Source organism: Bactrocera neohumeralis, chromosome 2 (assembly GCF_024586455.1).
Source record: "Bactrocera neohumeralis isolate Rockhampton chromosome 2, APGP_CSIRO_Bneo_wtdbg2-racon-allhic-juicebox.fasta_v2, whole genome shotgun sequence".
NCBI classification, from domain to species: domain Eukaryota; kingdom Metazoa; phylum Arthropoda; class Insecta; order Diptera; family Tephritidae; genus Bactrocera; species Bactrocera neohumeralis.
Window position 1 is genome coordinate 70144541 of NC_065919.1, and position 25069 is coordinate 70169609.

General features: G+C 35.2%; 2 protein-coding genes across 2 annotated transcripts in view; one reads left to right on the top strand and one right to left on the bottom strand.

Annotated features, from left to right (window-relative positions):
* Positions 1–17569, bottom strand: part of LOC126758099 (gelsolin-like) — a 127416-nt gene extending 109847 nt beyond the window's left edge. The window contains exon 1 of the mRNA XM_050472149.1: positions 17551–17569. The gene's annotated coding sequence lies outside the window, so the exon portion shown is untranslated. The remainder of the gene's footprint in view (positions 1–17550) is intronic.
* Positions 444–23837, top strand: LOC126758111 (major royal jelly protein 1). The gene is made up of 5 exons (XM_050472162.1): positions 444–667; positions 20435–20798; positions 20880–21219; positions 22293–22479; positions 22540–23837. Exons 2-5 carry the CDS (start codon positions 20487–20489, stop codon positions 23405–23407), a joined length of 1707 nt encoding a protein of 568 aa, XP_050328119.1. The 5' UTR covers positions 444–667; positions 20435–20486; the 3' UTR covers positions 23408–23837.
* The last annotated feature ends 1232 nt before the right edge of the window (positions 23838–25069 follow it).

The window sequence follows — 25069 nt, forward strand, 5'->3', positions numbered from 1 at the left end:
CTGTTAGACATTTTAGGAGTTCCACTGTATCGAAAACGCTCAGTACAACTCGCAACGCTGCTCTTAACAAGGCGCGCATCAGCTTCGGATTGGAGCATAGCAAAAACTAACTAAAGGGAGCAACAAAGCCACAGCTCAACTTTACTGAACTTATTGCACTCGCTGGGACACTTTGAATGGTCTCTTTGTTTGCATATGGATTTCAAGAGATCTCTTTTTATACAACTATTTTTCTTTGTTTATATGAAAAGCTTGTTGTAGTTTTTGTAAATGAGCTGCAATGAGACTACAGTAACCTCACAACGAAGGAGCGCCTTGTCTTGGTTGCGCTGTAGTTGTTGTTGTACACTTGAGTATGGGGTTTTTCACTTTGTTGGTGGCGTTGACTGCTTGCTGGCTGTTTGCCGCCACTTTTAAACTGAGCGTAGTAATTTATAGTCAAACAGTTACTTCGTGGCCATTCAACTAAACTGACGCAGTGGGCATGCGCGCTGCCGCCAAACAACGTTTACAATAGTATCGAGGAGCATAGAAACGGCGAAAAAGTTTCGATTTCAAATTTCGTGCAAAGGAAGTCTTTTTAGATGCTGCTTGAGAGAAAATTTTAATTGAATTGATAAGTTTATTTTGAAACAACGCAGTTAAACCGCGGTTAACCGTTGCAAATGTAAGTGTGTGTGTGTGTGTGCGTGTGCTAATCACATACGTGTCTAGCAGAGGAAGTAATATAATTGTTATTTTAAGAAAAAGTGGCGCGCGTAGAAAAGAAAAGTGCTGGAAAGAAAGTGTTGAAATGCAAAAACAAAAGCAAATTAAAACAAATTAAGTAGAACTGTTTTATTGCCGCTTGTAGTGAGATGCGCTGTGTCTTTAATTGAGATGCTGGATAATCGCTTGATAATTACAAGCGAACACGAGCATGAATGACTTGGTCTATTTCTGTGATTTGCTGGTTTAATTGTTTGTCTCTTCTTTATGGCGGCAATAAATTGTCTAAATTTGGATGCAGCTGTTAAAAAGCCGAAATAGAACTCGCAAAAAGCTGCATAGCTATTAAAAAAAATTAAGTCTCGCAGCAGCTATCATATGAAAAAATCAACAGAGAAGAAGACTACAACAAAACGTGTGCGAAAATACTTTCATTAATTATGCAAATTATATGCGCGGATAACTAGTGTAAAGAAAAAATTTATAAAAAAAATAACTTTATTTAATTGCTGATTGATAAACTACAAAATGTGCACACTAAAACTACAAAAAACATTTTTTATTTTTTTTTTTTTTAACTAGGTCACTGCATATTTGTCCAACAAATAGTCATTATTTATTATAATTTTTTGTCAACACATTCACTTTTATTACACATCTCGCTCCCTTTCAAGCGAAGGTCTAATGTCCCATTTTTTATTTTAATTGTTCATTTTTAGGCTTTTTTTTTGTTAATCCCACTTTTATACACAACTCCAAGCAGCAGCCGCACAATGAAATTTACATCACAGCACCTTGACAAAACCACACACGACAGTCGTATACAAACAACCGCACATAACTTTTACACAATTTTGTTTGAGCTTAAAACTGATGCAGTTGACGACCTAAGTTCACATTCTAAAATCAAAATTCCATTCATCTGCGCATGCGCGGCGTGGTGCGCCTGTAGTCAGTGACCACGCGTTTAAAACAGATTCTGTATTTTACAAATTAGTTTAGCCGGAATAGCCACGGAATTGCGACCTTGACTAATTTACGCTTAGGCTCATTTTTAATAAGCTCACATACATACAAGTATATTTGTATTACGTGTGTGTATTATATAAGGTATAATTTATAAAATAAAATAAAGAATAAAAGAAACTTTAAATTGAGTCTTCAGCAGTGCTGGCTGTTAAAAGTGAGTTATTATATTTTATTTTTATATTATTAATGACAGGAAACCATACAAGCGCATGCCTTAGCGGTCGCACAGATATGAAATTGTAGAGTGGAGGGCAGTGTAAGGAATTTGTTTTGAGGAAAAAAATTATTTTAAAGGTCAGTTTCGTTTTTTTTGTATTCATTTCTATAGTGTCTATATTTTAGGATGGACTAGAAAAACGTTTAATTTGGTTTTTTTTGATAGCGTGAAAATATCATCTTTAAACTTTTTCACATCATATCGGCCGATGTACTCATGGTAACAAAAAAAAACATAAATTAAATGTTTATTTTGACCCACCCTATTATATGGTAATACATATATAATAATATCTAGATATTCTTTGCCAAAATTCAAAAAAAAAGGATATGTGAGATGTGACATTGCCCTATTGTCAGTGAATTAAATGGTATATCAGTTAACCAGAACCAATTTAAAAACATAACGTTGTGAAAAAAAAAACCAAGAAATGTTTAAAAAATCCATTAAACGCTAAAGTCAGAACAATTAAAAAATTACATCAATATCTGCTTAATTTTTCCAAAAAAATTTGGACTGAAAATAACAACTTTTTATTTAATTATTATTAATTCTGTGACTTCATCAGAATCTTTCATGTAATCTTAAAATACTAAGTAAATAGAAAAAATACAGCGATTTCTATATGAATTCTTCCGTAAGATCGAAAAAAACGTTCCAAAACTAAGTCGGATTGCGATACATTTATATACTGTAAGGCATTTTGAAAACCACTTGGCTGGTAATATCTAAAAATAGAAATATCGTAAGATCTTTGCAATATATCCGGTCACCAATTAAGGCATATTAAGAAAATATCCTTATTATAAGGATTTTATTAGTGGCTGCTCTTTGAGAAATCGTTAGTAGAATGTGAGTTACCCTACTCTAAAGCTATCATCCTTATTTAGGGCGCACATCTGCTATATCGACTTGTTGGTTTCTTCATTTGTGCTTCAAAGGATTACTTCAGAACAATGAGCATAAAGTTATTGAAACATGCCTGGAAATGTGTATGTATACCAAATTTTTCAAAATGGTCCCCCTTGGCTCCAACACACTTGTGCCAAAGGTTTTTCTAATTTTCAAAACAGTTGTTAAAGTCAAGTTGCGGAATATCCTTCAATGCGCGTAGCGATTCACGTTTAATGTCTTTAATTGACTCAAAACGGAGAGAACTTTCACATACCTTTATTTTTGACCTGCTTTAACGTGTTTTTTCGGCTTCGGCTCACCTTTGCCATGATATTCGGCCGATTGATAGTCTAACTCCGGGTAGTAAGCATAGATCCAAGACTCTTCGCGAACATTTCATGACATCCTGGTAATTGGAAAGCATTGTTTCACAGACACACAGACGTTAACGCGACGTTCTTTTTCGAAACAAATTTTAGTGATTCCAAAATGATTTCCACTGATGCTTCCTATATTCCAATGATGGCAGTAAGATCTCTGACTGTTAATCGTCGATTTTCAAGCACATTTGGCACATATGACTCTGACGGTCATACCAACCTAAAAAGAATATTTCGGCGAATGGGTTTTCGCAAGCAAATTAAATTAAAAATTCTTTCTATTTTTTGCCCACAGTAGTATATTTTCACCCAAAGGGTTTAAAGTGCTCGAAACTGGATTTTTTTTTTTAAGTATCTCGATCATTCCTTAATATTAGTAATTGTTTCTCGTAAATTTTTTACATGTCTTGTTTTGAATTCCGGTTTTACCACAATTTTATTATACTCTCGCAACAATGTTGCTATCTATTATAGTTTTGTTCACATAACGGTTGTTTGTAAGTCCTAAAACTAAAAGAGTCAGATATTTATATATACCAAAGTGATCAGGGTGATTTTTGAATAATGTCTGTCTGTCCGTCCGTCCGTCTGTCCGTCCGTCCGTCCGTGCAAGCTGTAACTTGAGTAAAAATTGAGATATCGTGATGAAACGTACACGTATTCCTTGGCTCTAAAGAAGGTTAAGTTCGAAGATGGGCAAAATCGGCCCACTGTCACGCCCACAAAATGGCGGAAACCGAAAACCTATAAAGTGTCATAACTAAGCCATAAATAAAGATATTAAAGTGAAATTTGGCAAAAAGGATCGCATTAGGGAGGGGCATATTTGGACGCAATTTTTTTTGGAAAAGTGGGCGTGGCCTAAGTTTTTTGTACATATCTCGCAAACTACTATAGCTATGTCAACCAAACTCTACAGAGTCATTTTCTTCAGGCATTTCCATATACAGTTCAAAAATGGAAGAAATCGGATAATAACCACGCCCACCTCCCATACAAAGGTTATGTTGAAAATCACTAAAAGTGCGTTAACCGACTAACAAAAAACGCCAGAAACACTAAATTTTACGGAAGTAATGGCAGAAGGAAGCTGCACCCAGGCTTTTTTTAAAAATTGAAAATGGGCGTGGCGTCGCCCACTTATGGACCAAAAACCATATCTCGGGAACAATATATTTTCTTAACACCCTGATGACATGTACGAAATATGGGTGAAATCGGTTCACAACCACGCCTTCTTCCAATATAACGCTATTTTCAATTCTATCTGATGCCTTTTCTGTATAATACGAGTATATATATTAGGAACCAATGATGATAGCGGAATAAAACTTTACACAAATACGGTATTTGAAAAATATGTAAATGACGGAAATGAAATCTCGATTATCACTTTATCATGCGAGAAAATAAAATGTTCGGTGACACCCGAACTTAGCCCTTCCTTACTTGTTTTTACTATTTTCAACTCCTTCACGTTGTTCATTAAACCGAGTACTGACAAATCCCCGTTTTTCATAAAAAAATACTTGTTCGTTATAAGGATTTTCGTTAAAATATTATTTCGGAATACTACTGTACTTTTAAAACAAATTTTTAAGAGTTTCAACGCTTCCATCATCGGCTTCCTATAGCAGCTTCTTCCATTTCTTCTAGACACTTTTTGGAATCATTTAGTAAATTTATTCCATCATCTACGATTTTTAATAAACTGTGGCTTTAAATGGTACATATTTTCGATAACATATACACTCCAGCGTTTCGAAAAATTAGCCTCTATAAATAACACAACAGGTAACTAGGCCTACTTATGCAACTACATGCTTATGTATGTATGTAGATATTACTTTCGGCCATAATTTTCGTCAGCTAAGCTGAACATAATTCGCTTCCAAGATGATGGACATAAAATGAAGTTATACGACGTGCGAAAATGCTTACAACGGTTTTATTACGCTAATTTTATCTCTTTTATTACTACATAAATGTAAGCCTAATCTTTAGTGCGTACAAATCGGTTTTAGTAACACATTTGAAAAATATCTACATAACTAACTACTTACCTTTCATGTATGTGCATATTTATGTACTTATATGGTCATAGAAAAGTATATATTATAATAATCGCATTCGAAGTGGCAAAACTACAAACTATGTTAATCTGATTTGAAAAATTATTATTTTTTGAGGCTTGAATTCTTTGTACTTTAGTTGGCTGTTTTAAGTACAAAATAGGTTCAGTCGAAAAATAATTACGGTTTATTAATAATTAAATCATTATTTATGAGAGTTTTTTATTTATATAACTATGAATATTCCGATACACGAATGTCTACTAAATTTATATATATATGTATTAACTACGATATTAATACCATAGCAAGCTCAGTAGCCGCTGCAGTGCTTGAAAAACTTAAGCGTTTTTTATTGTAAAATTTTTTAATTGGCTTCCGAAATACCTTACAAGAGAGCTTCTTAACGTTTTACTTTTTCTCTCTTTAGATTAGCATATATTCATATTATGTTTAAACCCATGGGCAATGAAGATAAAATAAAAATAAAAAAAAACATTAAGAGAAAAATAGTGATCGAGAAAAGGAAGCGGAGTGGCGTGATAGAATTTTCAAGGGTTAAAAACTGTTTATCTTCATTACCGGTAAAACTATGAGTCCTAAAGAAAAAAGTTATATGGCAATGTTGTTTTTGGGATTTTTTTATTATTATCTCGTTCAAATATTTTTTTTTACGAAATTTGGTGTAAACTTACCTTCTCATGTTCTAAATAAACTGTACTTTTTAATTTAAATATTTATTAATTTTCTTTACACTTATATCTCCTTATATCAGGAAAAAGTCAAATTTTCAATCAAAAAATCTCTAGTCACACTTTCAGATTTTTTAAAATTTGAGTAAGCCTTACGATTGTTGAAATCTCTTCTTTCTGATGGTATTATAATATATATACATTATATAGATTATTAGCATCCTTGTTGTCAAGGATATCATTAATCATGATAACAATATAATGGAATAAATGGCAATTAAGGAGTAGCACATACATAAACACGCAATGTAACAACATTTTCACAAAATTTCTTGTCACTTGAAATAAATGATATGTAAAATATGTCACAGTCTCTGCATAATACTGCAAAGTATATCACACATCATATACGTACGTATGCTGCTTGTTAGAGTGCATAACAGTGCATGAGTAGGGCAGAAGAGGGCTGTCTCATGCCCTGTGTCTAATCATATGGTAATGTTTTGTTCAACATTCATCGAATGTAATTGCAATATGAATATATATGAAATGTTTTGATTTTAACATAAAACAATAAAAGTAGCCTGTATCTCTCCCGTACTGACATTCTTCAGTTATAAATATATACATATATAGCAAATGGACGGTGATTTTACAAAACCGAACCTTCTACAGAACTAAAGGAATGCCTTTACGAATTTTCAAGGACTCTAAAGTTCGAAAATTTGATCATTATTTAGTTTTGATAAATAAATCCGTTGAGCTCCATTGAAGTAATTGATTACGATTTATTGCTGCACAATCAAAAGTAATTCACTTGCTCACTCATTATCTGTATATGGTCATCCAAATGGTTTCTTCTTTTCTTTGTAACACCTGTCGCTGTCGGTGTATTTGTCAAGCAATTGCCACCATCACAGGTGCTCCAAATTTCACATATTTGGTTGGGTTGGCATTTTTGGTTAATTTAATTAGTAATATACTCCTTCTGCAGAAGCGGCTAAATGCGGCTTTAAGCTTAATAAAATAAAAAGATTAACGTATTTCAATACGGTTATATCGATGAGCTGTAAATGTTTAATAAAACCAATTAAAATTGTTGCCTTCACCAACTGTCATTCAATGCATTTTCGAAGGTACCAAGGTAATGGCGACTGCATGTGTCAAGATATCAGCTTTTAATAGTCATAAATAAATGAATAATTTTTGATAGATTGATTTTATATTTGGGTAACAGTTTTCTAAAATCGTCGGAGGTCTTAAATATTATATGTCACGACAGCCGAACTTTTATTTGTTAATCTTAACCTATTGTTGTCTTATTATATTTACTTCTAGCAATAAAGAGAATCTTAAAGCTTAAAAGAGCTCAGTGATAATCATCCAAACATTCGATGATGGTATCATACGTTTTTTTGCATACTTTTTATGAGCAGGCCTAAAAAATTTTCTTGAAAATTGATTTGCCGTTAACAAAAGGAGGGTTCTGTCACCGACAGTAGTCCTCTGGCGCTACGGCACATAGTCAAGTCATATTCTATCGGGTCTTTGCGTGGTGGAGGGCTTTAGAAAAGACCACACTTGCAAGGAAGCTTGAGAACGTTCAACCTGCGGCGCACATCAGCCTGTATAGTGCTCAAAGATCCACTCAAACCATGGCACTTGATGCCATTTTGCATCTAGTACCCATAGATGTCGCCAGTAGGTGTATGGCTGCGAAAGTTGCTATAGACTCAGATTATTTGATTTCAAAATGAACACATGTCTGAAAAATCAGATCCTCTTAAGCTTTGATATTATGCCGGATATTTTGGATCATAGAGTCGCCAAATTAAATTCTGGTGGTTTTTTCTCTGCCCATACATATCTTGGAGGGGTTGTGGGTGGGAACAAGTCGTTGGAGGAGAGAGCAGTTGGTTTCATTACGGATGGGTCAAAGCTTGAAAGGAAGATAGATGGAAGAGGATATTGTGAGAAACTCTCCATCCACTTCAGTTTTAGACTTTTTGACTTTTGCAAAGTTTTCAAGCCGATGTTTCTGCCATTAATATAGCGGCAGATTTACTGCTCGGGAATGCAGCCTCCTTCAGAGAAGTGACTATCCATAATGTTAGCAGGCCGTAAAAATAGTAAAATGGAAACGGGTCGGTGCACATCTCTCCGCGTGTGATCTACTAGTAGCTAGATGGGCCTCGCCAGAAACTTGGCCAGCAGAAGGTTCATGCGCCGTCACAATATGCTTTTGGTCCAAGTTCGTCCGTATGAGGTCCAGGAGGTTATTTGTCCTCAATAAGGCTAGCATCTCCCTAGTTGTAGGAGTTCAAACAGGCTACTGTTCTATTGGCGTTCATGCTGTAAGCTTTTGAATCTTTCCGAAACTGTACGGAAGAAGACTCTAATACTCTATTATAAGCTTTCTTCTACTTTTAATATTTCGTATAAATAACTAGAATTGCCACCACTTAAAAATTATAACTACCATAAATGTTGAATAATCAAATCGGTTTTTGCACCTCGAACTACTCACCGTCTAGACACACATTTTATATTTCATAACCCACTTTTCCGCACATTACTTACATAATCGCACCGTATTCATCGCTAAATGCTGAAAATTTCCTTATTATGTCAATTGATGGCATTGTTTTTCCGTCAAACTCTTCCTACTGTGGCAGCAATTGCAATTCCTCTGCACCAATTTGATCGTTCACCACATTCAAATATATTTTTCCTAACGTGGTTATACATCAATCAAGCCACTTTAAGATACTTATTTTGGATGCCAATAAAACCAATAAAATGAGTAACGAAAATTTCTGGCTATTACGCAATGTCTCGCCGGCGAAAACCACATAAGGCATATTTCAGTCTGCACGCCCATAGTGGAATGTTTGCTGGAAAAACGCGTTGAGCATTTGAATATTTGTTTTATTTGCAGAAATACTTTTGCATTAACGGTAATGTGCATATACGCTGGCTTTGTAGTTGTGGCGGCGGCTAATCGGCACCTAGTCGCCAGCATGCGGCGGTGCAATGTAATGCAGTTAAGTAGACGATTTGCCAGCTCACTGGGTGTCCGGCGCATGCGCGCTGTCGCGTAGCTAAAAATATGTCTGCAGTCTGAGCAAACAAATTTATATATACATATGTATGTGTAAATAGGTATATGTGTGCGTTGGTGCTGTGCTTTGCCAAGTGACGTGAACATGATTTTAGCCAAAAGTTGACAATTTTTACTTGACTGCATCGAATTAATTTGCTGGCTTTAGGTGACAGGTGCTGACGTGCAAAATTTTATGAATATTAACATTTTAGAAGGTCAAGTTTACTTGGCTAATCAGTGAGTTGTATTATGCATGGTATGACTTAGCTAATTTTGTTGACAATTTGCAATGAGTTTGTGACTTAAGTCTTTGGTTTCATAGGAAACGCTCTTACTTCGGTAATGTGTTTAAAAAAAATACGTTATTTTATTTAATTTTTTGGCACTTTTAGAAGTTGCCAATTATTGACAGTCAAGCTTTTTTGGTGACTTCTAGAAAGTTTCTAGGTTTTACGCAATAAATACCATTACATTGCCGCGTTAAATATCATGTCAGAGCAACATGTAAAATTAAAAAATTACCTTCTTATGTTACCATTGAGTACTTATGCAACAGTCAAAACGAGGTGCGTTTTAGTATCACTTAACATTAGAAAACATAATTTAAATAAGTGGCACCAGCCAAACAAGTTTTAACAAATGGCAATATATCCACGATTAAGCGTGATAGCTAATGCCGATAAGTAGGCGATTTTTTCATACCTGAAATTATAGAAAAACTATTCACACAGATGCCTTACTTAAATATACATACATATATAGTAGTTAATATGAAAACTTAGCCGGCAAATGGTTTGCATCGAACGGAAAACATTTCAAATGTATTTACTTTTATATTTATTTTAATTATATTATTAAAATTAGCATAGAGAGATGCTATGGCAATCTTCATAGTTAAATGTGGCTACACTTGAGGATTCCCTGTGCATTGCTCTCATTAGCAGAGCAAGTTTTTCATTCAATTAACGCAAATGTTGATGATGGTCTCTATTTTTTCTGACTATAATTTTATTATATTCATAATAATTTATATATGATGCCAGCAAAGAAAAGTTCAGCATGTTGAAGAGCATTGCCATTCCAACAATTTGATCCATAGTATCAACCTCAGTTTTATATCATCATCACTAGCTGATGGTCTGTTACGCAAACTAGGAAAATGCGGACATCACATATAGAAAGGGCACGTGACCATGTCGCTGTGTAAAACCTCAATTATTTTCTATCTATAAATCCTGATGTATCTGAATGCATTATCGATAATGGAATGATTTTTCTTCGTGTTTTAGAGACGTAAGAACTCATGGCTCTTCCCAAAAAATTTGAATATTGAATATATAATCAGTGGCGAATTCTGAGGAGGGAAATGGGGGAATTTATCCAATCCAATAATTCCAAAACTTAAAGTGCTAAATTTGAAGCGACGCGGCTTGATAGAGAACCTGAAATAGATGCTGCATTCAGCTCCATCTGTGATCTGTTTGATAGACACATTCTCCGAGGTTTATCTTCCAAGCTTTCCAACAAAGAAAAATTAGTAACTGGAAAATAAGAAAACAGCAGGAAAAGCAATGATATTTGAATTTTGAATTTGAATTTATAATTTGGAGTTTTTGTTCGACCGATCTGGCTAAGGCATCAAATGTGATAGATACGCTGCTTGTAATGCTCCGCAATCGAAGACAAAAAGCTGAGAAACATTTTCGATCCATTTATTCAGACACGAAAAAAATAGCTGCAAAACTGAAAGTTTACGAAAAAAAACCAAGAATCTGCGGTCGACAAACAAAAAGCGAAAATTTCTGCGTGAGAACTTGCGCAGAATATTACAGGGACTCAGTGTACATTCCTATTATGGATGCAATCGGCGAAGATTTGAAGACGCACTTTTCTAGAGAAGTGTTGGATGAATATCAAATGAGTTTGCTGCTTCCAGAAAAAGTGTCTACTTTAAAAACCAAAGAAATGGAATATCTTATCTCTGCAGTGCCATTGGTAGCAGAAGCAAAAGTCAAAAGACCACAAGTTACCGACTACTGCATTGGAAACGTTGAAGAACTGCGATGTAGACCTATAACCCATAATTCATAGTTTTCTTCGCATATTCTGCACACTTCCTGTGACGTTCAGAAACGCTCTTTTTCGACACTTCGCCGCATGAAAACGTGACTGAGGACGAACATGCTGCCAGATAGATTGATCGGCTAGCGCTGCTCCACACGCTTCATGACATTGAAGTCACTGCAGAAGAAGTTCTCGAAAGATTCTCAAAACTTTGCCTAAATCGTTTTGTTTTGTGAAAATTTTCTATTCAATGCACGACTTGACTACAGTATTATACATTGCAATAAAGTCTACGATTTATAATGTATTTTTTCAATTTAGTAGGATATAATATTGGAAGGTCGGTTTGAAAATTTTCCACCATGATATTAAACTATATAAAGATTGTATTTAATATAACAATCTTCCTTTTTCAAGTCCCCCCAAAAACTACTAATTGAATCCGCCCCTGCAATAATGGTAATATTCCAAAGGCTTAGCAACAGGTAGAGTAGTAAAAAGGTTAGCCACATAGATACTCCTACACTTCCTCGGTAGAAAGCCATCCATTATTTCATTACTTTTTTACTGTGTTATTTTCACATGTGCTTTTTATTCTACCACTGTGCATAATACCGCTCAAAGGATATGATTTTTCCGAATGACAAATCCACAAAATTTCGATACCATACCTAGGTGGTTTCAACTGAATGTTTTGAGTACATGCAGTACGACCACGATCAGTATAAAGTTATTCATCGATTATCAAACTTAGAATTAGAACTTAGTAGGTTTGTATATCTGAGTTAGATTTTAATTAAGCTCTGTACACATATCAAGATCGCGAAGTGGTGCTCCGTTATCTTCTTTTTTCTGATAACTTCGATTGTAGCTGTTCAAACGCGTATAATGGTATCTGTTTACTGTCACGCGATACAGTGGATAAGATTTGGAATGACAGCAAATTCTTTACTTAAATAGTATTTCCGAAAAAATCCCCAGTTCTTACATTCAATAACAACAAACAATTTTTACAATTTTAACGCCCGTGGGCAGCTAGTTGCTAAAAGATATCGCAAAGTTGGTCATTAACATAAGGGTTAATTACGATTCTTCAAAGCCAAGTTCCACTCCATTAAAAATGTGAAGATGTTGACTAATATAAAAAATATGAACATAATTAAAAAGATGAGACTTTCCAACAGAAATCTGAGAAAATGGGTTACATTAAGAATAAAATATTCATACTTTTTAAATAAGAATTTGAATGTTCTTTAGCAGAGTTGCTATTTTCGAGTTAATATGAGCACAATCCTACAAATCTAATTTCCCATACCTTTTTTACTGCATTTAGTTTATGCAAAATTTGTTGAAATTATGTCATATATATCTCTTAATATTGCCCTATCCAAAATTGTGAATGTATCATTGCGCTCCTGTGCCTAACAAAGTTACCATATTTTACATCAATAAACCATTGGCAACTCAATCAATATTTCAACTCGAATTAATATAAATTCTTCAACTTTTTATTTGTAAAAAGATTTTAATTGCACTATTACAAACTTGTCAGTCACAACTCTTAAGAGCAGACGTCATCGGCTTGGTAAAATTGTTGAAATTCACGTGTTTCACGCGATGCCACAGACAGCGCAACTTAACACACACCTTTACATGAACATATATACCACAGATAAAGCAGAGTGAGTTGAGAGCATGACAACCACTCTTTATACTAACAGTTCAGATCTCAAAAGTTGAAAAGTGAAATAAAGTAAAAAGTCCCTTACTCCTTGGTGTTCAATGATATGTCTAACGATGTATTTCTGTTGAAATTTTTTTAAAGCTCTTAACTAACTGAGAGAAGGTTTATAGCTTAAAAATCCTTTAGTACATTGATAACCATATTGGAAGTTGAAAATTGGAAGCGATGTTCGGCCAAACACTCGTCAAAAGTGTAAGCTCCAATTACGAGCCAAGTCTACAAAAGTGCCAGCATGCATTGCAGCTGCAACGGCGAACGTGAAGATGCAGAAGAGGCTGAAATGACATTTCGAACACACCGAGAAGGTGATGAATGCACGCAAACTTGCGCGAAATTGGATCAACTCGGTTGCTGCACAAATGAATGCCGACAGAAATGAGAAAAAACGCTTTAAAAATAAAAAAAAAAGCAACTCTTTTACGAATGCAGATTTATGCAAGTATGTACGTACTAGCATAACGAATTCTTGCATATAGGCCACGCAGCTGGAACGCACTTAACGCCAACAAGATTTTGAGGTATCCAAAAACAAGCAAATCATCCACATATGATTGTGAGAAATCAACAAACGATGTTTTGCCAGACTGCAGATTTAGCTGTTAACACTTAGGCACCATGTGAGAGTATATATGTATATATAATTATAAATATTCAGCTCACTAGTATGAATTTCGCGAGCTCTACTCAAATTAGCCAAGTAGCAGGCGGTGTGGGTTTTGAAATTTTAAGGCAATCAGGGAAATACTACAGATTTTGTTCAAAAAAATTACCGCTTAAGAATACCTGTAATCTCGTCCTCAAACTAGAAATGAAGTGCCAAAAAAATACATTTACAAATATTTTTTATTAAAATTATTAAATAGATTATAAATACGAAAAAACTCTTCATATTTAACCCAACATTCATTAAAAAAAATTTTAGACAAACCCGGCACAGCTACAGCTTAATATAAATAATATACTTTTGAATAGCCGAACTTGATTGACTGCTACCTCGGCTCTCTAATTTCTCTCTCACTCCTCTATTTGCAACAAATTTGCATATGAAAGCAAGAGAAGTGTTAATCATTTGAACTCAGTACCAGCGAGTTTGTCAACAGCTCATTAAAGTGGCATAACCGGTATCATATCTCTATTTGATTATGCCGGTCTGCTGTATTTATACCAGTTCTTTCTTCGATTCGCCACCATTCAAGGTTGTATAAATCAAAGACAGCAAAAATTGAGATAGCAATATTTGAGTAAAAGTAATGAAGTATTGCCAAAGTTTTTAATAAAAAAAGCACTCAAAAGCATGTGTGGGAAAATTACTTTAGCGTAACCGCTATGCATTCCCACCCTAGTTGCTTATACTAAAAAAATGTGCCGTTAACTGGGGTTGACAAACATCGCTTGAATTACCGAATACTATGCATATACTAACACTTTGTATACAGCTAACTCCAACACTAATCGCAGCATAAACTTACATATAGTATATACCTGAACTGCTATGTTAAACCCAATAATTAAGACAAAAATTTGCAAGTTTAATTGGAGAGTAATAACAATTTAAAAAACAAACGAGTTTGATACTTTCGCAGTTATGTATTTTGAATGCGTATTTACAAGTATGTGTATTTCAAAGCGACATAATAGTAATTTTTAAATGTCTGTTGAATTTTTTTTGAGAGATTATTATTTGGATTTAAACAAACACAGATTGCTGGAACTTTGATAGGCGGTATCTATAGACACATATTAGACAGTACAGTTATTACTGTGCATTTTCCTGAAACCTGGATGAATATTATATAGCACTGTATAGTAATTAAAGTGAGCTAAAAAACTCGCGTTTCATAGAATAGGTACCAATGTGTGCAATCCCGAAACGATTCCATATTTTTTTAAATATTATAAGGAGTGTATCATATATTTAAATAGTAATTGGTACTAGCTAAACTTTCTTTTCGAATTTGTTGAAGACGCTACGATGTGGCGCCGAGGAACTAATGAACTTTTATAGGTAGCCGCGTTTTAGGTCATAAATCAATTTTAATTCTAGAAAACGGCAACATTATGTTTGCATATGATTTAATTTTTAGAATACTTTTTATGATAATAGTTTTCTATTTGAAATAAAGTTTTCGAAAAAGTCGGTATTTTGCTAAAATATTCTCCCTATATGAAACACACGTAAATTATCCTACTGTTTCCAAACAAGGAAGCAAAGAAGTCTCAAGTTGCACAAGCAGTAAGCAAAGTGAGGAAATTAAAAATCTGAAAAACAAAAAATCTCGCAGTTACGACCAGATTGCAGATGAGTTTCTAAAATAACTTCCTCCAATAAGTGTAGTAAAAATTACCAACATTATTTACACGGCTTTTCATCTGAAATACGTGCCAACTTATTGGAAAATTGCTGAAGTTATCATGAATCAAAAGCGAGGACAACCATGATATGATGGATTTTCTTACAAGCTCATATCACTTCAATCGATAATATCGAATCTTTTTGAGAAAATTCTCATAAAACGTTTAAATGAAATCATAGAACGAAAAACCATAATTCCAGCGCATCAATTTGGATTTCGAGCTAACCATTCAACGTTTGATTAAACCCACGGAATTACACACATTATTAAAAAAACCTTTGAGGAACAAAAATTCTGTTCTACCGTGTTTTTGGATGTTGCAAAAGCGTTCGATAAAGTTTGTCACAAAATACTGCTTTCGAAATTGAAACTAATTTAACCGAAACAGCATTGTGATATCATAAAATCATATTTATTAGGTCGCTACTTCCGCAGTAAACAAGGGCACAAGTATTCTATTCTAAGGGAAATAAAAGCAGGAGTTTCACAAGGTAGTGAGTTGGGCCCCTGCAATTATACAACAGCCAAATCTGCAGATTATACCGTGTATCTTGCCGTTGGTAGTAGTGAACTACTACTACTAATCTCCAAAAGGCTGTAAATAAAGTACTACAATGGGCAAAGAAATGGCAGATAAAACTAAATGAAACTAAGTCTGTACATAATGTTTTCACATACAACGAGTTACAACATTTACCAATTTTCATAGAAGGTGCACGAAAACCGTACTTTAACTCCGCTAAATACTTAGGAATGACGCTTGACTCTAAGCTACGGTGGAAAGTTCATGAAAAAAGCAATCAAAAATATTAAGTGGTTAATTGCTAACAAATCAGTGTTATCCATCGAAAATAAGTTACTTATCTATAAACTTATCTATAAACTATATACTCCGACCGATATGGAGCTATGGTACACAACTCTGGGGATGTACTAACGCAAATAATAAGAAAATCATCCAACATTTTCAAAACAAAGTACTAAGGCTAATTATTAAGGCGCCTTCGTATTGTAGATGTGCTGATACTCGTATAGAGCGTGATCTAGGCGTAAGCTCGGTTAACACAGAAATATTAAAAATTGGAGCAACGCTTACATAGAGCAAGATTAGCTATAGTACTGTAACGAAGAAGTAACCATGTTAACTTCTAGAGATGGACCACCGAGACGACACAAACGCCGCAAGCTCAGCGATCTTTCAAATTAGCCAATGCTCTCAGAGTAGCTTTGGAATTTTTTAATAACTATTAAAAATTGCAGCAACGCATAAAAATCATATTCAAGTTGCTTTCTTTTGTCTGAACTAGTTGTTAATACATTACAAAATAATAAAAAATATTAAATTAATTGTTTTAAGATTATACGTGTAAATTACTATCATTTAATCACAACTTACCCCGTTATCAAAGTATACATTTGTATTGTTTTGTATTTATTCTGCTTTCAGAAAAAAAATCACTTTTTGAAGCGCTGTCAAGTATCAAGTTCTTGAACGCTCCGCTTTTTCAACTTCAGAATCTTGAAACCAAAGAAAAACTTATTTGCTCTCAGAAAATGTTATACTTATTGTATAGTGTATAATTGAAAAAAATTTACCAAATAATTCTATTATAATGACAATTATTATTAATGCCTATAATTTTCGAATATTCTTTGAACATATAAAACTTCGTAAAAATCTATACTTTTTGTATTGGAAAGAGTCATATGCTCGGTTTCACAGTCCATACTTAAGTTGTGCTGAAGATAAAACAGGAAAATACAGTTTACAGTTCATACTTAAGTTATGCTTAAGTACTGAAATTGGGAGACTTAAGCAGTGCTTAAGTAACAGCTGATTTTGGTTTTGAATTGTTTTGTATTTTCAGTTATTTGTCAAAAGAAGAATAATAAGAAATAAGAAGTTATTTTTTTGTAATAAAATATGGAAACGGTTTGGGATTTCCACATATTCGGCGTTCTTTTGTTGTTTTCATCCATTTTCGATATAACTTTCCTCGCATATTTATGTATTGTCTGTTACAATTTAAATATTTCAAACATATTTTTATGGATGACATTTGTAAAACATATGTTGCCCATAACGTTGCCATATATCATAATAAAAGTTTTTTAGAAATTAAGCATTGACTGTGAAACGTAAACGACTACTCAGTCTGCAACAATGCTTAGCTATGATTTTATTTGGGCAGAAGTACGGACTGTGAAACCGACCATTAATTGTCAAAAACAGCTCAAATGTAATTTTATAGGTAATATCGTAGAAATCATTTCAATTTAAATCACAACTTACCGTTAAAATTTAAATTCTATTGAAAACAGTAAAAGTTGCATTATTTTGACGGACAAGCCGATGCATTAGTAGTTGCCGTCAAGATTTTCGGACGTTCGCCTGCAATAAATTATATTAAATAAATTAAACATTACATAAGTATTTAAAGAATTAACAATGCATGTAATAAATCAAAAAGCGCAAATTAATTCACTTTTTACGCATGAGAGCATGAAATTTGTTAGCCGTCTCATTACTGATGCAAAATTGTAACTAAGCTTCGATGTTATTTTTGTAGTACTTAGGTATATCTAACGAAACTGCATACCTTCACCAACTAAGGTATAATTTAATAAGGAATTTAATATCTAAGAACATAAAAATCGCTGTTTACTTACACGTAACGTATAAATATGTTATTTCTATATCGATTCCTACAAAACCGATGAGTATTAGCATTTAAATTGATTGCTAAAAATATGTTGTCTGGCTTTCCATTTGAAAATTCTTGAGTTTTCAGCAAATAAGCACATAAACTAACAACTATTAAAAACGATATACCATTCTGGGATTTGTTGCAAAAAAAAAATCGCCTTTCAAAACTGGTCAACCGTAGCCGAGTAAGCAAATGCCGATACTGATTCACTGGTTTACCGTAAAGCGCCGTTCCGCACTTGGCCAATTATAAATATGCCCAAGCGTCAGACTAAAGCTAATTTTGTTGATACACATTATTTTTTTTTACTTTAACAACTACTATGTACATTTTGGGACATTTAACCGATATTTCGTTTTCGAAGTGTCGCTTTTGACGTACAAATCTACGGATATGTACAAATCCATGCAATAACGCTTGCCGCTTGCCGGCGTTAATTCAATTTGCGCTTTGGCACTCTGCCATTTACGAGAACGTGTTTGCAGTTTTTGGTTGGGGAGTACAAGTTGTTGCTTTTGTTGCTGTTTATTGCTACGTTTACAGATGTTGTAATGCCATTAAAGAGACATTTGAAAAATTGTTGCCGGTGTATGACCGACCACCAGCACTTTTAATTATCACAACTTGAAGTAAAATACTATCATTCATACATGCATACAGGGTAGTTCATACGGTGCTTTCTTTGTCGAATTTTAATAAAAATATAAAATAAATTAAAATCTTTGTTAAATTCTCGAGAAATACGTCTCAATAACGCCGCCGACCCACAAACGCACCAAACCGTAATTTTTTCAGGATTCAACGGTAATTCATGGAGAATAGAATGTACTTTCACAGAAATATGTATAGAAACTTTTGAAGCGCTCTTATTGAAAAACCCGCTCTTAAAATTGATTCCACTGACTCCGAATTTAGGTAGCAAATTTTAATAATTTCGACTCGTTGTTGGATCGTATATTTTCTCATTCCGAAATGGCAAATCTTACTGAAGAACAATGTCAAAAGTGCGGGAAAAAATAAGGCAGAAAAAATACCTTCTGAAGGTATATTGTTCCTTGGCTCTTTCCTGAAATGTTGTGAATCTCTGATGACACCATTTAACTGTTTAGAAAAACCAGATGAAAGCCAATTCGCTGAATAGGGTATATTAAGCTTGTCACGAAGTTTTTAGCACCCAGAAGGAAGCGTCGGATACCCTATAAAGTATATATATAAATGATCAGTATGTTGAGCTGAGTCGATTTAGCCATGTCCGCCTGTATGTCTGTATATATACGAACTAGTCCCTCAGTTTTTAAGGTATCGTTTTGAAATTTTGCAAACATCATTTTTTCTTCAAGAAGCTGATACCACTATAACATATAGCTGCCATACAAACTGAACGATCGGAATCAAGGGCTTGTATGGAAATCTTTCGCATTTGACGTGGTATCTTCAGGAAATTTTGGTATGAGTTATTGCTCATAGACATAATGTTATATCCGAAGAAATTGTTCAGATCGGATTACTATAGCATATAGCTTCCATACAAACTGAACATATAATTACTAAAAGAAATGCAAAAAGTGCAGCCGAAGTTAACGTTTTTTCTTGTTTCATACTGCAGTAACGAAGACGAACTCAACGCGAAAAAAAAACATTTTCAGACACAAAGTTCGACATATTTCAGAGAAAAATTTATTGAAAGTGTAAGCGCCATTCATATATGTATGTATAGTATACCTGAATATTGCTTCTTTTCGCTCGGTAGTCTGAAAAATTGGTTGATAGACAGCTCTAAGGAAGGCTACCCAAGTATGAGCTCTAAATTGTAACGGGGAGGTCTTCCGCTTAACGGTTTCCTAGTTTTTTCTTATTATCATTAATTTTTTCCATCAAATATGTCAAACTTTGCGCATGTGTCTTTTCGCGGAGAGTTCGTCTACAAACTTAAAAAACCTTTTTTTCCCACCATAATAAATAGTATATGATTGAAAATAACCATTATATGAACCACCCTGTGAAAATGAGCATATATACATATTAACAACATTGCTTACAAGTATAAAATATTGAATTGCCAATAAAAAAGTGTGTGTTTATTAAGCGTGGATCCTCCAGCGCGCAGTCAATTAAGTTATTAACACTTTTCGGTGACGTCTATTACATGCTGCCATCTACGCTGGACTGATTACCTGATTAGCTCAATCAAACACTAAAAACATAACAGAAAATGTAGAAATGTATAATAAACGCGCTACAAAAAAGCACCAATAATTGGCGGGTTGTCTTTGACGGTAATTACTTAAGCACTCACTTGTCGAAAATTCCAACGGAGACGTCGGTAAAATTAACATGATTTTCCACAAAGCATTACAAGTACATTAACATGAATATTTACATACAAATCTATTAACATAACTCAGCGCATTCATAAAACTATAAAAACGATATAAACTTCGAATTTTCACATTCATTTTCATTTTACAGTTATTTCGACGCTTTACAATTACAAAACCAGTTAATAGGCTTATAAAAAGCAATGAAGCGTTTTAGAACCTCAGCAGAGCTCTTGATCTTCGCAGCCATAATTGCCGGCAGCTGGTCCATTGGCACATTAGCCGAGTCCTCAACCTTGCAAACAGCCAAACAGTGGAAGTTGTTCACGTATAACTTCCTACCACACGCGCCGATACACGATTTGAACTTCTACAATCCATCCAATGTGCTTGCAACCGGTATTGCGGTCACCTACGACCGGATTTTCATAGCGACGCCGAAATTATTCTCCGGCGTCTCGTCCACCGTCAATGTCGTTTCGAAGGCGGAATTTGGTGATTCACCGGTGTTGCAGGTGAGCAGCGCACCAACAGCGCACGTTTTTTCATAATAGCTTGCCAACACACGTACAAATTGCTATCTTGCTATCTTTCAGGCCTATCCAGACTGGTCGTTTTCCACAACCGGTCGCACAGATTTCAACTGCAGCGATTTAGTTCTGATCTCTGTGTACCGCATGCGCATCGACTCGTGCAACCGCTTATGGCTTCTAGATGCCGGCGTTTCGCGCTCACTCGAAGACTACGAAATCACTTGTCCGCCAAAAATTTTAATTATTGACTTGAATACTGATCAGGTGGTGCGGCGTGTGGACTTTCCGAAAGAAATCTTACGTGGCGAGTCGTTGTTCACGAATTTGGTGATTGATGAGGCGACAGCGAAGCACGGCAACTGTGATGATGTGTTTGCATACATCTCTGATACGGTTGAGCCAGGTAAGTTCATTACAATTATAAAAGATATTATCTTGGACCTGACGGAAGAAGTTTTCAGACAGGTAAAACCAAATTGGTGTAGTATTTTAAGCGTTAAGGATAAGATAAAGCGTCAGACTAGAAGAAAATTCTTATAAATATCCATTTCGAGGTTCCCTACTTTTTTTATGGGGAATGTTTATTATCATTCGAAAGAACATTCTTCGACATTTATTTGTTGGAGATTGATGCGATGTGTGGGAAACCAAAAGTCGCCGAGAACACAAACTTTAATTTCAAGCAACAAATAGTCGGTATTCATAGCGCGATAACAGTCGTCATCGACGGTTACGTTTTCACTGGCATCATTTTTGAATAAATACCTACTGAATATTCCACCGGCCCACAAACCACACAAAACCGTTGTTTTTCCTGGATGAAGTTGCAGCTCTTGAATCTCTTCAGGTTGCTCTTCGTCCCAAATGCGGCAATTTTGCCTGTCTACACATCCGTTGCGCCAGAAATTGGCCTCATCGCTGAACAAATTTGGTTCGAAACGTCGAACCTATTTGGAACTTTTCAATAGCCCATAGAGCGAAGCGATGTCGCTTGGGAAAGTCGAGCAGCTTCGGTTCTGGAACAAGCTGTATTTTGTACGCTTCCAATTTAAAGATCTCGACGTAAAATGCCTCAAGTCGTTCCATACGTCAGTCCGAGTTGCTGCAAACGGCGCCGAATCGACTCTGCACGGACTTCGTGCTACGACTGCAATATTTACTATACAATAATGAATGCTGGGACTCAAGATGGTTTATGGTATTGCGAATAACCCGCGCAGTAGGCCGATTAAGTTGACCATAAGTTCAGCGAAGCCCGCGAAACACATTCTTTACAGAACGTGAACTTTGGTAATGAAGTTAAACTTTGTTCAGGAGTAAATCCTTCCATGATGAAATGTCAAACAATACTGAACAAAAATAACATGACGGCCTGATACGACCCACGCGTTATCTGTCAAAAAAAAGTCTATTATAAATAGTACCTCTACTTGGATCACCCGTTATTACACACATAATATTATTCTCTACTTTCAGGCATCATTGTCTACGATAGTGGTCGCGATGTTACCTGGCGTGTATCACACCCAGCAATGTATCCCGATCCAGATTTTGCACAGTCCGAGATACTCAACGATCGCTTCATACTGATGGATGGCGTTGTGGGTTTGGCGTTTGACCAGAAATTGGGTGTACTATACTTTCAGCCTTTGGCCACTGATCGGTACGCAAAAAAGAAGCACACTTGCACATGCAAAATACGACTAACTCTTTTCTCTTCCAGCTTATTCTCAGTCACCAGGGAGGTGTTGCGCGCCGGTCCGCTCGCACAAAATGAAATTCTCAAAGTGAAATTGGTCGGTAGGAAATCATCACAGGGTATTGGACTCACCGTTTCGCCCATCGATAGCAGCGTTATTTTCAGTCCCATGACCGAATTAGCAATTGCTGCCTGGAATCCCAACAACAATAATCAAGTGGTGCTTGCACAAGATCGTGATCGTTTGCAATTTATTGCCGACATGACAACAACACCACATGAACCCGGCGTTTTTTATGCTGTCTCCTCCAAGTTTCATCGTTTCTTTTTGAAAAATCTCAACCCGAACGAAGTCAATAATCGTATACTTCGTCTGCCGCTGCCAAGCGGTTACAGCGCACCACATAGTCCCTCGATCGATTTGCATACAATCAACAAAGCTTCCAACTACTTTGGCAGCCCATATAAGGCGAATTCTCTGGATAAAGCGAATGTTGTGAGCTTTGGCAATTATGTCTACAACAGTTTGCATACACCGGCGAAACCTCAGCAGCCGTATAATTATGAAACTGTTGGGCTGGTAAATTTCTCTCTCCGCAATCCCTTCACGGCACTGAATGCGGGTGAGTCGTTCCCACCGCGCAAAGAACAACGTTCGAACGATCAGCGTCCCTCATTTCTGGATACTCTGAATAGTAGCGAAGGTGCTATTACCAGCCGTGATCTGCGCTACCTCGTACCAACAACAGCAGTACCAACACCAACAACTCATCATGGTTTACACACTGCGGCGTTACCATTCGGTTCCGAATACACACTCCGCCGGCATTTACGAAATACCGATGGTCAAAAGGTAAACGAGGCAGCGAACTCTACTGCCATCCAGCAGTAGAATGGGTGTGGGCCAATAGTTGAACTGCTTTTGTAGCAGTGTACGGTCTAAAGTCAAAACTTATGTGCCTCTGCACATTACACTATGCAACAGTTAGACACTTATTTGTTCGTTATGTTCGGTATGTTGTGTGGTGTGCAACGGTTTGGGAGTTGAGTAAACTAATTTATGTGTGTTAAAGTTGTTAGTACATTTAGTAGAACTGTAGTTTATAGTTACTTATGTATATACTCGTATACATGTACTCGCACACACAAACATATTCTTATATATGTACATATGTAGAGGTACATAAACTAAATAAATATACTCATATACGTAAATGTGTGCACAAATTAATGAATTCGATGAGTCACAGACCATGGAACTCACTTAACTTCTATTGTAAATATACTAATAAAATAATTATTATGCGCCAAATCGCCAAATATGTGTAGCATTTTTAATTGCAATGAGTTTACCGATTGGTTTAAGTCTAACTGTAAATGCAGGTAGTATATTATAGTACCTGCAGCGAATTGGCGGTATATAGTACTTCAAAAGGTAGCCATGAAAATATTGCTTAATGAGAATATTATTAATTATTTTTATTTACCTTCAATAAGGTAGGTTTGCCTCGAAGCATGTAACACCCAGCAGAAAACGTCAGAGACGCTACAAAATATACATATATGAATGATCAACGTGACCAGCTGGGTCGATTTAGCCATGTTTCACGGACGGACAGTTCGTGTTTCTGTATATACGCTAACCAGTTTATCAGTTTTTGGGATAATTATATGAAATCTTGTGCACGTCCTTTTCTGAACCACTGATATTGGACTACATATGACTCGATCAAAATCGAGTTCTTAAAAGAAAAATTGTATCTGTGAAGGGTGTTACAGCTTCAATGTAGCCGAGGTTACCACTTTTCTTCTTTCATACTGTAATTTTCTGACGCTGGTGCGCTTGTTCTTTGGCACACTTCTCGGACCTAACCGAAGGGATAAGACTGACTATAGGATAGAAAGATGATGACCAACATTTTCTGAGATTCAAAAGGTGTACGTAACGCTTGAAGGACTCTATTACAATAAATTGTTCGACTAATTCGAATTCGATTGCTGAGAAATGCAGAAACGCCCACATTTGTCGAAGGTAAAAGTATTCTTATACCATGTTCAGACCGAAAATTTAAAAGATTAGATTATATTTAAGCATTTCATAACCCAACAGTGTTCTCACTGCCGTTAGACAGATCAAAAAACAGCTGTTATTGTCATTCAAGAATTCACATCGCTTAATATTTATCAAAAGAAAAGATTGTCATATAGTATTTTGAAATAAAAATACGGCTTTTTTTAATATTTTCCATATAATAGAAATAATGGATGCATTTTTTCATTTGTTAAGTCGATTTTCAGATGAAATTAGATTCATTGCTTCAAAAAAAATTTGTTTGTTTACATTTTTTTCCCCTTTGTAGTGTCTAAATCAGCTGTGATAATGTAACAGATTTCCAGTGCTGACAAGTAGATTGCGCAAAATCAGAGTCGCACAGAGAGATTTAGCGTGGATCAGTTTCAAATCATTTCAATGAAGTGATTTGGAACTGTCATTTTTGTATGGCGAAATCTTGATAAACTTTTAAGATTGGGATAATCCATTCAACAGCCGAAA